The sequence below is a fragment of the Hydra vulgaris genome, chromosome 12, assembly GCF_038396675.1.
Source record: "Hydra vulgaris chromosome 12, alternate assembly HydraT2T_AEP".
Classification (NCBI taxonomy): domain Eukaryota; kingdom Metazoa; phylum Cnidaria; class Hydrozoa; order Anthoathecata; family Hydridae; genus Hydra; species Hydra vulgaris.
The window spans coordinates 81,956,783-81,972,730 of NC_088931.1; the positions used below are offsets into that span (position 1 = coordinate 81,956,783).

Below are 15,948 nucleotides of genomic sequence, written 5' to 3' on the forward strand. Positions count from 1 at the left end.
TTATGATCAGTTTTCTTTTTGTTATTAGCAAAGTCTTTTTTCTGTAATCGATAAATTTTATCTTGAGTCAAATAACTTACTGTCAGACAATCAATACGGCTTTCAATCCTCTCCCTCTACGTCTAACTTGCTAACTTCAATTTTATCATGCTTAAGCCGGAGACAGAGAGGCTAGGGCTATTGTTCTTGAGATATCTAAAGCTTTTGACAAATTTTGGCATGTTAGTCTATTCCATAAGCTTTATGATATGTTGTATCTGGGAAAGTTTTCAAGATTATCAAGATTATCAAATCATTTCTTTCTAAGCGCTTAATTAAAGCCAACACTCTTCTTTATTTCCAGTAACTTCTGAGGTACCTCAAGGTCCTATCCTTGTTCCTGTTTTGTTTATTGTCTGCATTAATAATCTTCCTGACCTTATATCTAATGTAGCTCTTTTTGCTGCTGACTCAACTTTGTACTCTTGTCTAGACAAAACGTCTATTTTTTTTGATTGCTTAGAACAGGCAGCCGATCTTAAATCTGACTTTACTTCTGTAACAGGTTGGGACTTACAGTGGCTTGTGAATTTCAACTCCAACAAAACTCAGCTATTTACTGCAAACAACTATTACAATGCTGTCAACATTCCTATAATACTACTAGCAAACCATCTCTAAAAGTATTATCTCACTCTCCTTCTTCATCAGAATCCCTCTATTATTGTACCTCTTACATCTACCTAAAAGCTGACTGGGACACCATGATACCGTGATTTTCTTCGTGATCGCCCTTGGGTAGACAAATATGCTTCTTAGATAACTTCTATGATTCAGGCTGGCATGGACTCTTTATTCCTTATTGACAATTCCAAGTCAGGCCTCACTCTTTTTTATGGTTTTCCTCACTTTATACTGCTCCAATTTTCAATCGAAACCATAACTTTCATATCATTCAGCAAAAACAGTTCTCTAGAAAAAAGAGTCTGTTTACTAGTGCTAGAAAATATTATAAAAAGATCTTGTCGAACGCCAAAGTCCGCTATTTTCAGGTCACGAAATCTTATATTTCATATCAAAAAATAGGCTCCGTGTCTTCTAGAGAACCTTTAACAGTATCAATTATAAGGACAAATCTGTTAATATTTTGTATGGTTAAGATTTTTACCTTATCTAAAGACAAAGCTGGATTGTTTACTAAGAAGTTGTCATCAATATTATGTCTTGATTCCACTAATCACATTTTGCTTAATATAGCAGACAAACAGGCAGATCCATTACTTCACATTTGTATCATTCCAGTTTCTGTATCTTAAGTGATTTCCTACTTAGATTCTTCTACAGCTTGTGATCCAGACAACATACCTGTTAGAGAAATGCAAAAGTGTTCTCAGGAGCTATCTTCAATACTCTAAACACTATTTAACAAGTGCTAATCAGAGTCATTTTTCCAGTCTGCTGGAATACGGGATCTGTTATTCCTTTATTCAAAAATACTGGAGAGCGATCTGACTTGATTAACTACTGTCCCATTAGCCTTCTTACTATCATTAGCAAAGTTATTTGAGTCTTTAGTTAACAAACACTTAATCTTTCATCTCGAATCAAATAACTTACTTTCTGATCATTAAATGGACTTTGATTTTCTCGTTCTACAGCTGATTTGCTAACACTAATATCCGATAGGTTTTATCAAATATTAGATTGATGTGGAGAGGTTAATACTATTGATCTCAATATTTCTACAGCTATTGACAAAGTTCGACATGCTGGTCTTTTCCATAAGCTTTTTTCTTACGTTGTATCAGGTAACATCTCTGAGGTTATTTAATCCTTCCTTACCAATCATATATAAATGTTGTCCTCGACGAAGAGCACTAATATTTATATCCTAAAACTTCAGGGGTTTTTCAAGATTCCTTTCTTGACCATATACTCTTTTTAATTTACATTATCAACCTTTCAGAAATTCTCATATTTAAGGTGGCATTTTTCGCTGATGATATTACCATCGGTTGGAAGTCAACACTACCTGATTGCTTGGAGGGGCATTTGACCTTGAAAAGGATTTTATTTCTGCTACAACATGGGCTCTTAGTGGTTGGTTAACTTTAACTCAAATAAAACTCAATTTTTTTAGCTAATTGTTATTGCAATAATCTAGATTTTCCTATATTTATGAACGATAATGTAATCGATGAGTCATCTATCCTTCATCTTCTAGGATTAACTCTTATTTCCAATCTTTCTTGGAAAACATATATCAAATTGGTTGCAAAACTAGCGACTTCTAAGGTTGCATCTCTTTATTGAGCTAGCCTCTTTTTTAGTTTCGATTCCATTCTTTATCTCTATAAATCTCAAATCCGCACTTGTATGGAACACTATTTCAATTACTAGAACGGATCTTCGAATGATGCCTTTTCTCTTTTAGAAAAGATGTACAAACGCATTGTAAACATAGTTGAATCTTCTTTTGCAGCCAACCTCCAACCATTATCATATTGTTGTAATGTTGCTCCTCTTTCTCTTTTCTATAAATACTAAAATGGGCACTGCTCTAAAGAGCTTGCGTCTCTTGTGCCATCTACCAAAGTTCATTCTCGTGTTACTTATCATATAATTAAGTCTCATCCTTTTACTGTGACTCATCCTAAGTGCTCTAAAATTCCTTATTTGTCTTGTTTTTTCCCCACAAACATCAATTCTTTGGAATTCGTTACCTTCATCTTGTTTTCTGATTCATATAACTTTAAATAATTCATATAAGTCGTTCGTCAATCGTTATCTTGCTCTACAAACTTCATCTTTTTCCTCCCAGAAACTTACAATTCTAATAGTGGTTGCTTGCATCCTTGTTGGAAGTAAAGATGTAAAAAAAAATTTCCCAGTAAACACAGGATTGTGCAGATTTGATCTATATTTAGTCGAAATTAGTTAAAAAAGGGATAAAACATTTAGCAAAAACAATTATTGACCAAAATTAGGCAGTTAAATTCGACCTACATTTAATGTTTAAGTTTATCTAACATTGATTAAATATTTACATTATTAACTAATTTATGTCAAAATTATAAATACTTAAAAAACATGTACATTAGGAAAATTAATTCTTATATCATTAACCTATTAATCTATGTTTATTAAACGTCAATTCAACGTTTACACAATTGACTAACATTATTCAATATTGTAAACATTATTAAACGCACATATAAAAGATTGAAGCAATTTTGCTAAATTACAATATTGACTAACTTGTGTTAATATTGTAATAAAACATATGGAATGTTTAATAAACATTTGATAAACAATGAGAATTATAAGCATTGAAGCGTATTTTCAAATCTTTTATTTTATGTTTGTGTCGGTTATACGTATCCTATGGTACGGATTAACATAAAATCATTGATTCTATATATTAAATCTGATTATTTCCATGTATTAAATATATTTTGAAAATTCTATGTACTAAGTTTAAATATTTTTGATGATTTCGTTTAAATGGTTTATTTAAATTTAATTGTCAAAAAAAAAAAAAATGTAAATGAAAAAATTTAGATTTTTTAATTTCATAAACACATTGTATCTAACAAATTAACATCTAAATGTTTTGAATCTTGACGTCTAATGGAGAAAGATTCTAAACATTATTTTGGGTTTCATTCTGAACGGATAATCGACCTTAACTAAACATTATTTTAATGTTTGATAAACATTTGTGCGTTTTATGGAGTAAAATTAGTTGTTTAGAGTTTTTTGTAGTCGTTTAGAGTTTTTTGTTTGTAAATTAGATTAAAAAAAAAAAAAAGTTCAAAACTAAAGCACTGTTAAAGACCTAAAACCTAAATCTGTAAGAGACCGAAAATCTAAAGTTTTCAAGAAAAAGGGCTTTTACCTTACGCCAATGACATTCAAATCAAGATTTTTTGCAATTTGTAACAACTTTTGTGTACTCTTAAGACTAGCACCAAACTTTCGCCCAAGCTAAAGTACAAGAGGTTAAACATATATATATATATGTCTATACACACATATATACGTATATATATTTACACACACACATATATATATATGCATATATAAATATATAAACATAAATATATATATATATATATATATATATATATATATATATATATATATATATATATATATAAATATATATATATATACATATACATATATATATGTATACATATATATATATATATATATATATATATATATATATATATATATATATATATATATATATATATATATACATATATATATATATATATATATATATATATACATATATATATATATATATATACATATATACAAATTATCTAAACTAAGCTGGAATTGTAATTCCAGCTTAGTTTAGACAATTTGTGACGGTTTCAGTCACATGGGGTCGAGCGTTATCATGGAGAAATTTGAAATTTTGACTACCTGTTTTAGGCAAAAACAATTTTTTATATAATATTTGCTAGTAATGGTGTCTCCCTTTTCAACATAACCCAAATGAACAACACCTGTTGTTTTGAAGAAGATGTAGAACATGTTTTTCGGGTGAAACCTATCGCATCTTACTATAGTTCTTGGACTTTCACCTTCACCGACCCAACTAGCATTAGCCGACTTGTGTCCAACTTGTCTCAAATAAAACCACGACTCATCCCCTGTAATAATATCACATAGTCTCCATGGGCCGTTTCTGAAAAGGGCTAAATTTTCCTTACATGCCTCAACTCTATTCTTGCGATTTTGTTTGGTTAACTCGTGGGGTATCCAACGTGATGTTAGTTTTCTTTTTTTTAAGTGCGTTGTGAATGATTTCATTGATTGTAAAACGATTAATCGATGTCAGGGCTTCAACAATATCATATGTTGCATGCGGATTTTCTTCAATAATTGCTCGCACATGTTCAATATTCTCAGCTGTATACGTGGTTCGAGGGTGCCCTGAGCGAGGATCATCTTCGAGACTCTCTCTACCATCTTTAAGTAAAGTAGCCCACTTGGCAACTGTACTTTATTTTGGAGCTTGGTTACCATGAACTAAAACCAGCTCATCGGATATGGCTTGTGCTAAAACTCCAAGTAGAGGGTTTTAATATATGCTCGATATTCAAATTTTTCAATTAAAAATTTTTTTTTTTAACGTATATAGTAAAATTTAAATAACTTTTTTATTAAACATTCAAAATATTTCAACATGTACTTAACACAGTTTAAAATGATATACAAATAATTAATTATTTCCTGTCTCATAGTATCTTTACAGATGAATATATATATATATATATATATATATATATATATATATATATATATATATATATATATATATATATATAAATATATATATGAATATATATATATATATATATATGTATATATATATATATATATATATGTATATATATATATATATATATATATATATATATATTTATATACATATGTATATATATATATATATATGTATATATATATATATATATATATGTATATATATATATAAATATATGTATATATTTACATTTATATACATATATGTGTATATATACATATATATACATATACATATATATATACATATGTATAAATATATGTATATATATAAATATATATATATATATATATGTATAAATGTAGATATATAAATATTTATATATACATATATATATATATATATACAAATATATACATATATATAAATATATATATATATATATATAAATATATATATATATATATATATATAAATATATATATATAAAAATGAATATATATATATATATATATATATATATATATATATATATATGTATATATATATATATGTATATATATATATATATATATAAATATATATATATGTATATATATATATATATATATATACATATATACATATTTATATATATATATATATATATATATATATATATATATATATATATATATATATATATATATATATATATATACAGGGGCAATTCTACGAAAAAACTTAGAGAAGAGAAAAGGGGGGGGGGGGTTAAATCCTTCAAAATTACCAATGTGCGTCTTTAAATAAAAAAGTTCTTAAAACTGAAAGTTACCCGATTGAATATTTATATATATATATATATATATATATATATATATATATATATATATATATATATATATATATATATATATATATATATATATATATACAGGGGCAATTCTACGAAAAAACTTAGAGAAGAGAAAAGGGGGGGGGGGGTTAAATCCTTCAAAATTACCAATGTGCGTCTTTAAATAAAAAAGTTCTTAAAACTGAAAGTTACCCGATTGAATATTTATATATATATATATATATATATATATATATATATATATATATATATATATATATATATATATATATATATATATATATATATATATATATATATATATATATATATATATATATATATATATATATATATATATATATATATATATATATATATATATATATATATATATATATATATATATATATATATATATATATCTTTTTCTGTTACAAAAACCACCAAACGTTCACAATCAATTGTATGGGATCATTTCACAGTTGATGAGCATGACAAAACCAAGGCCATATGCCAGCATTGTCCAAAGCACAAGAACAAGTATGCTTACAATAAAGGTGGGACAACAAATCTAATGAACCATTTAAATTCTCAACACAAAAGCAAATTACTTGGGGACAGAGAACCAAAGCAACGACGTTTAGATGACATGATAATGACACCAATCGTTTATTCTCCAGATCTATTCAATGAATACTTAGTTAGCTGGATTGTCAAGAATGATCAATCATTTAATGAGGTAGAGTCCAGCCACTTTCGTAAACTACTCACTCTACTGAAACCAAATTTGTCAATCATGAGTGCGCGCCAATTAAAACGCCAGATAATGGACACTTACAACACCAAAAAACAATTGGTAAAGACCCTTTTTTTGAATCTTGACTCAAAGGTTTCATTCACCACTGACTGCTGGACATCACCCAACAACATTTCTTTTATGGGCATAACGGCTCATTACATTGACAAAGACTGGAACCTACATGCCAAAACTCTTGATTTCAAATCCTTGCCTGATTCCCATTCAGGTTCAAATTTATCTAATGCATTCTTGTCAGTTTTGATTGAATTCGGTCTTACAAGCAAAAGAATGGGCATTACCTTAGATAATGCTTCCAATAATAATTCATTTATGGATATTTTAAATTCCAAGTACGAAATAAAAACCACCTTTGAGCATATCCGGTGTTTTGCTCATGTGCTGAATTTGGGCGCGCAAGCAGGTTTGGATGTTTTGAAAGATGATCTTGTAAAACTTAGAACAGGAATTAAAAAAATCCGATCCAGTCCTCAATCATATTCTAGGTTCAAAGGTTTCCAGCAATCAAATTGCACCTTAAAACCAATACTTGATGTCCCTACAAGATGGAACTCAACAGCTGATATGCTTAAACAAGCAATGGAATTAAAAGTTGGTTTCATTGCGTATTTTTGCGATTTTGACTCAACTGCAAACAATCCAGACTGTTGTCTATCAATTTCAGCAGATGTTTGGAACAGGTTTGAAACAATTGTTTTGTATCTTGAACCATTCAAGGAATTTACCCGGCTCATTAGTGGTGATTCATATTCCACATTGTCTTTGGTGGTTCCTCTCTTCAATATTCTTTTGGATCACATTACTGAATGGATGACCACAAAAACCAACCCTGAAGATAATCTACACCGCTCTACAGTTGCAGCGCTCGCAAAAATTTCAAAATATTATAATTTGACTAGTGACTGCTTTACTATCTGCACTGTCCTGGACCCAAGATTTGGTATTGAATATTACAAAAATGATAAGGGCGCAAACAGCGAGTCGTATACAAAGATTATGGACACAGTCAATTGTGAATATCAAATCAATTATGCCCCAAGCAATGGTACAACTGCTACAAGCATTCAAAACGTTTCAAAATATACCCCGTTCAAATCGCGTGTTTCATCAAACCCATGTAATGAGTTTGAAAACTATTGTAATGATACAAGTAAGATAGATGGCGGCAATAATAGCAACATATTACTTTGGTGGAAATCTCGATCTGACAAATATCCAAACCTATCCAGAATGGCCAGAGATTACCTGGCCATTCCTGCTACATCTGTATCATCAGAAAGGCTCTTCTCATTAGGAAAAAATCTTATTACTGACAAAAGAAATCTTCTCTCTGCAGATACCATTCAAGCTTGCCAGTGCTTGAAGTCTTGGTTGGATTAAAAAGAATAAAAGAAGCTGTAATGTGTGAGAAATAATAACAAATGCTGCAATATGAATAAAATTTATAGATTCAGATAACTAAAATTAATAAATGAAATAAGTTAAATAACGTTCAAATATACATCAAATCTTGGAAAGATTTGAATTTGATCTAAATTCAAAATAGGAAGATTTGAATTTGGCCATTTCAAACATTTGACGCATATTTGATCAAACTATTTGAATTTGTGCCGAACACTAACAAATAGTATGTATGTACCTTTTACTTTAATCTGTGAGTTTGGCAACATTGCATTTCATCTCATTATGAAGTTATAGGGTTTTTCCCGAATTTTGACAATTTTGGCAGTTTTACCTGTGTTGTTGTCGCGTGAAGTGCTGTTTGTGTATTGCTCTCTTTTTAAAGTTTTCAAAGATTTTTTTATTGTTTTGTTATTGAGTTCTATTTATGTGTCTATTTTTTACAGTAAAACATGATTAAATCAATATTTTTACATATAATTTGACTTCTGTAACGGTTTACTAGAATCACGTGTTTTGTTCAATATGGGAAAGGCAAAAGATGTTTCACCCTCAAAAAAAAGAGAAGTTGGAGCATTGAAGAATACTTCTTATTCTCAAAGGTGTATAGCATCAATGACAAAGGTTTCAGTGGCAACAGTCAACCGAATAAAAAAAAATCTGGACAAAAATGCTGATTATACTCCTCAACGAACAGGACATTGTGGTAGAAAACGGCTAACAACGCCAAGAGACGATAGAAAAATACGAGATATTTGCCTAGAAAATAGGAATAAGCCTAGGCGAATACTAACCACTTTAATACAAGATGCTGGAATACCAGTATCTCCAATGACAGTTCGTCGCCGACTCAAAGAACAAGGATTTAGATGCTGTCGACCTGCTAAAAAGCCTAAGCTCACTCTAGCAATGCAACAAAAACGCCTTGCTTGGGCTAAAAGTCATCGGCATTTGACCATCGATGACTGGAAAAATGTAAGTACTTCATTTATAATTGTACACATTCCATTTAGAGATTTGCCTACATTAAAACTTTGACTTATAAGTTTTTTTGATGTTGTTTAGGTATGTTTCTCGGATGAATCGACAATCCAGATATTGATGAACAAATCACAGTTTGTGCGTAGACGAGCTGGAGAAAAATTCCACAAAGACTGCATCTTAGAATGTGTAAAGCATCCTCTAAGTATAATGGTATGGTCTGTCATTAGTGGACATGGAACAGGGCGCTTATATATCGTTGAGGGAACTATGCGCCAGGACCAATACATAAAAGTTCTTGACACAAGATTGGTACCACAGTTGAAGGAATGGTTCCCAAAGAACCAAAAATTTACATTTATGCATGATTCTGCCCCATGCCATATAGCAAAGAAGGTTACAGAGTACCTAAAAGCAAAGAAAATTCCAGTGCTACCATGGCCTGGAAACTCACCAGATTTAAACCCTATTGAAAATCTGTGGGAGATCATGAAAAGGGAAATTGCTTCTGAAATGATCACCAACAAAATACAATTAATTGAAAAGATGATCAAAGTCTGGCACAATAACATAGATATTCAAAATAATGCAATAAAATGCATAGAAAGTATGCCAAGACGTGTAGAAGCGGTAATAAGTGCCAAGGGAGGGATAACAAAATACTAAAATAAATCACCAATATGTAATCTTTTGCTTGTACAATAGTGGAATTATTTAAAAAAATATATAAATAAGTATGTTTTTTGTAATAAATATAGACCGCAACACTGAAAAGTTTCGAAAAAATAGTCTGCAACCTTTTTATTTCTATAATAAATAACCTTTAACACATAATTTTCAAAAAAAAGACAGTGTTTCTAATAATATGAGCACCCACTATATATATATATATATATATATATATATATATATATATATATATATATATATATATATATATATATATATATATATATATATATATATATATATACATTTATGTATATATATATATATATATATATATAAATATAGTTAAAAACTTTAAATGAATTTCAGTGCTTTAGTTGAATATATTTAAATATGGTAAAAGACAGCACATTTTATGACCTTTTGATATTTATTTTATATCTAAAAAAATGAGGTATCACTTTGGATGATGTATAATTGTTTGACCAATGTTGTAAACTAAAATCATTTATGCAAGGCAAAAATGAGCAGTTTTTTGAAATACTCTTGCATAAACAGTGGGTTTTACGTTTTAAAACTTGTTCAAATGCAAGTTGCTTCTCAGAAAAGCTTCAAGTTTGTAAAATATTCTTCTGTATGCCAGGACACAACGGAAATTTTGAAAGAGTGTTCTCGTTGATTAATTTATTTTCGTTGAATAATCTATTTTCAGAAATTATAATGTAAAGAATTTACCCGAGAGCAGTTTTGTAAATATATGATTGCTAACAAAAATGTTATTTGTAAAGCTGGCCTTCTCCGTTGCGTATCGTAATGCGTAAAGTCCTCCTCCTCCTCTGTAAAGTTCCTCCTCCTCGTAAAAAAGTCGTAAATGCGTAAAGTCCTCCTCCTCTAAAAAGTTCCTCCTCCTTCGAGAAATATTATTTGAGAAACATGATACTGTAAATAATTTAATCTATTAAACACTGCATACTTAAACGTTGCATTATTCTTTTTAATTTAAAAGTATTAGTTGAATATTTAATAAACATTAGTTTAAAATTTTAATTTGAAAAAAATTACCAGAGATAGCATAATCTGGTTAAATAGATTGGTTGAAAAAACTTTATAGATAATTTAAAAACTCGTTAAGATGTTAGTTGTTGTTGCAATAGTTTTTGATATATTTCCATTTTTATTTATTTTAAATAATAGTTTATAATACTAACATTTTATCAAGAATATTTGTGTATTGTGATATATATTGTTTTTATATAACTTATATGTTTTAATTTCTATAATTTTAATATAACTATATTTATATCTACATTAACGGATATTATATTTAAAATGGTTGTTTGTAACTTTAAAATAGTTGTTTACAGCCTAGCTAGGAAGTATTCAGAATAGTATATATATATATATATATATATATATATATATATATATATATATATATATATATATATATATATAGTATATATATATATATATATATATATATATATATATATATATATATATATATATATATATATATATATATATATATATATATATTATTCTGAATACCTCCTAGCAAGGCTGCAAATAACCATCTTAAAGTTGGGAGTTACTAGAAAAAAAGAATTGAGTTTTAGAGCAAGGAAATGGTTGACAGAAGACTTAGAAATCTGAGGGTTGCATGAATCAGGAAAACATGAAGATGGGAGAGAGTTCCAAAGTGTTAAGGTGCGGGTTAAAAAACTAGACAAAAAAAAAGTTTGAAAACATGAAAGGACTGATACAGTAAAAGAAAGAAAATTTGCTGAATAACGAGTCAAGCAAGAACGAGTTTTAGTTAATGAATCTAAAAATAATTGCTCCTTTGAGCAGCGGCCGTGATAGTATTTATAAAAAAGAGAAAGAAATACTACTTTACGAAGATAGGAAAGAGGCTCAAATTTAACAGAGACAGCATGTCCAACTACGTTTACAATGCGTTTTCGGACCTTGTCTAGAAGAGAAAGAGATTCATGAGAAGAACAAGCCCAAATATGAGAGCAGTATTCCATATATATATATATATATATATATATATATATATATATATATATATATATATATATATATATATATATATATATATATATTAAGGTTGTTCTAAAAACAACTTTTTCTGAAAATGACTGCTGGCACCCCCTGAATATGTTGTATATAATTAAAAAATATATATATATATATATATATATATATATATATATATATATACATATACCAGTGCCGTGGCAAAGGCCCCACAAACCCCCCATTTGGGGGGGGCCCACGAGATATAAGGGGCCCGTTTTTTAAAAAATGATAAAATTTTTTATGGCATTTTATTATTTTAACAGATAATTATCAATTATATTCAAACTATAAAATAAAATAAATGCTACTAAGACAATTTTAATGTGAAAAAAAACAACTGATGAGAATGGACATCCTTGTTTAGTTTCTGTATCTATATAGTAGCTTAACTCTAAAATTTTTACTCATACTTTTATGAAAAACACGGAATTTTTTAATCTTGACATGTTTCGTAGTTAACATACTACATTTTCAAAAGATTAAATAACAATTTAAAACTCTGGATATAAATATAAAATCAAAATTTGAAGACATTACAGAGAAATATTAACCGACAAATAGAATTGTTACAAACCAATAAAAATTATAATACAAATTATGATATCATAAATAGCATGCAAAAAATTATGTAAATAAAACAAACTAGATTGACAAATTTATATTATAATGAACAGTTTATTTAAAGATGAGTTTTCCTATTTCACATGGAGTTTTCACACCGGGATATTTCCCGGTGGGCCGTCAGCAATACAACATTTTAAAATTTTATAATATTTTAAAAAGTATTTTCTTTAATTTTTTTAATAACTTTCTAGAATAGTAATAAAAAATTGTGAGTTGAAATACGATTTGAAATATTGATTTCTGCGTGTCAGTTGCTTCATTTGACTGTATGATGTGTGTGTAGTTGGTTAAACCGAAACGCAATCGTCATTATTCAAAATTCGTAGTGAGCGTGGCTGAATCAGCTGAGCCGGTAAGTTTATTATTTTTAGGAGACATTATTATTTTTCATTTAATTTATTTGTATAAATTAAATAGGTATAGTACTATAGTAGGACCTAAAAGTAAATTTTATAAACTATCTGTTCTATTTTTAGGTATTAATTATTGGAATGAAGAAAGTGAAAAGTGGTGCAGCTAAGAGAAGAGAAGCAGCTGCAGCCAGGGAAGTAATAACTAAGTACCCCAAACTTACACAATTTTTGAAACCAGCAGTTCAAGCTGATGGTGAATCAGTAGCAATAACAGAAACCAATAATGATGTTACAGCCAATGCAGAAAATGATTCTGTTTCTTGTTTTGGTTTGTCTGCTGAAGGAGACTCTAATATGGCAATCTGTGAGTGTATACCAACTGCCACAACACTGCCACTTCTTTTTCTCAGTGATGATCCTTCTGATTGGCCAGAAAATGTTTCTGATGCACAGAGGTGTGACATTGTTGAACGTGGTGTAAAGCAAATTGAGATAGATTTTCCACACAATCAAGAAAGACGACGATTTTCAGTGACTTATTATAAACGACAGATGAAGAATGGAGAAACTATTGTACGGTCATGGCTTGTGTATTCTATGAAAAGTAATAAAGTTTTTTGCTTCTGTTGCAAACTTTTTGGTATATCAGATTCACCATTCCGACAAGGGATGAACACATGGGAAGGTTTATCCAAAAAACTGAATGATCATGAAACAGGAAGTACACATCTCAGGTGCTTTGAACAGTGGATGACATTACGAAAAGGTAAACTGTTTTAAAAAAAATTTTGTCATTAAATATAATAAATATTTATATATTTTACCAAATTCAACATTGCAGGCATAATGAATCAAACAACCATTGATGAGCATCAATACAAGTTGCTTCAAAAAGAGCGAAAATTTTGGAGAGCAGTATTGGAACGATTACTAGACATCACTCTATTTATTTCTGCGAGGAATCTTGGATTCCGTGGTTCACAAGAGGTCATTGGTTCCAAGAACAATGGAAACTTTCTTGGGTTGTTTGAATTGATGGCGAAGTATGATAGTGTGCTCGATGAACTTTTACGTCGGATTCAGAAGAAAGAAACTAATGAACATTATTTGAGCAATGATACCCAGAATGAGTTGATTGAATTGTTAGCCAAGGAGATTGAAGCCGAAAACCTTTCCAAAGTAAAGAAAGCGAAATATTTTTCCATTATTTTGGATTGTACGCCAGACGTTTCACATAAAGAACAAATGAGCATAATCCTACGATCAGTAGTTTGCATTCCTGGGACAGGTATCAACATTTCTGAAAATTTCTTTGGATATCTCAAGGTAGATGATACCACTGGAAAAGGGCTTTTGGATGCCTTTCTAGATCAGACAAAAAAGTGGGAATTAAATATTCTTGACTGTCGAGGCCAATCCTATGATAACGGTGCTAACATGAAAGGAAAGGCAAAGGGTGTTCAAGCTAGGCTTCTTCAAATGAATCCCAAAGCTCTATATGTTCCGTGTGCAAACCATTCACTTAATCTAGTCATTGTTGACGGTGCAAAGTTATCCAACAGTGCAATTACTTTTTTCGGAGTTCTTTCAAGATTGTATACACTCTTTTCATCATCTCCTGCTCGATGGCATATTTTAAAGTTATGTATACCCATTTCTGTCAAGCCTCAATCCGATACCAGATGGGAAAGTAGAATAAACTGTGTGAAACCTCTTCGCTATCACCTGAAAGAGATATTAGAGGCATTAGAAAAATTGGAAGTGTATGCTCTAGAGAAGAGAGATGGCGCAACAGCTACAGAAGTATGTTCGCTGATGGAATATATGATGACATGGCCATTCATATTGTCAATCGTTATTTGGTATGACGTTTTATACCAAATTAACAAATCAAGTAAGCTTCTGCAGTCCTCTACAACTTCCCTTGATGTCTTGGATAGTGAAATAAAGGCCACATATACATTTCTTCAGCAATATCGTGAAACTGGATTTTCAGACGCACACATGAAAGCATCAGAAATCGCAGAAGTGTTGGACATTGCAAAAATTTTTCCAGAAGTGCGTTCCCGACAAAAAAAGATGATTCATTCATACGAGTGTGCCGATGAAGCTCACACCATCCAATTAGAACAGAAGTTTAAAGTTGATTTCTTTTTACCACTCCTTGATATGTCAATGGGATCAGTAAAGGAGCGTTTTGAACAAGTCAGTAGTATCACAGAGCTCTATGACTTCCTATACCGTTCTGAGAATCTTATTCAAATCTGTAAAGAAAATTCTTTGTCTTTATATTGCAAAAATTTGCAAGCAAAGCTTGGCGATATAGATTCGGATGATCTGGAAATGGAATTAAAACGATTTGTCATAGTGGTACAGGAGAAAGAAAGTACTCACATGAAATCTGCACATGATTTTCTTAATTACATTTATAAAGAAGAGCTGCAAGAAACTTATCCAAATCTTGCCATTGTGTTACGCATAATCCTTACCTCACCAGTAACTGTCGCAAGTGCTGAACGTAGCTTCAGCAAGCTAAAATTGATTAAGACTTTTATAGGTCAGTATATTTAATCTTGCTACTTTATACATAATAGATGTAGCTCTATGCATTTCTTTTCACTTTTTATAGGTCAACAATGGTTGATGACCGCTTGTCTTCTCTGGCGATGCTGTCAATTGAGAACGATGTGGCAAGAAAATTAAATTATGAGGAGATAATCAACAAATTTGCAAGTATGAAAGTTCGCCACAAGTCATTTCTGTGACAATTGTGAATATGTGATTTATTACAGGTTTTGAAGTATTACCAATATAATATAACAAACATTATTCTGATAATTATCCGTACATATACGTTTGTCTATACTTATATGTCTTATTTTTGATGTTTTTAGCCTTTAGAAAAAATGTGACGCATATATATCCTGTAATG

The 15,948-nt window shown here is 29.7% G+C and overlaps 2 protein-coding genes across 3 annotated transcripts in view; one reads left to right on the top strand and one right to left on the bottom strand.

Annotated features, from left to right (window-relative positions):
- LOC100213394 (antizyme inhibitor 2) overlaps positions 1-15,948 on the bottom strand; it is a 102,172-nt gene that overhangs the window by 4,321 nt on the left and 81,903 nt on the right. For both annotated transcript variants that reach the window (XM_065814668.1, XM_065814669.1), the window contains exon 5: positions 3,878-3,966. In XM_065814668.1, coding sequence (XP_065670740.1) covers positions 3,878-3,966 — 89 coding nt within the window. The remainder of the gene's footprint in view (positions 1-3,877; positions 3,967-15,948) is intronic.
- On the top strand, positions 12,814-15,879 carry LOC136089062 (zinc finger MYM-type protein 1-like). The gene is made up of 4 exons (XM_065814667.1): positions 12,814-13,015; positions 13,140-13,782; positions 13,858-15,573; positions 15,646-15,879. The coding sequence occupies exons 2-4, from the start codon at positions 13,155-13,157 to the stop codon at positions 15,717-15,719; spliced, it is 2,418 nt and encodes an 805-aa protein (XP_065670739.1). The 5' UTR covers positions 12,814-13,015; positions 13,140-13,154; the 3' UTR covers positions 15,720-15,879.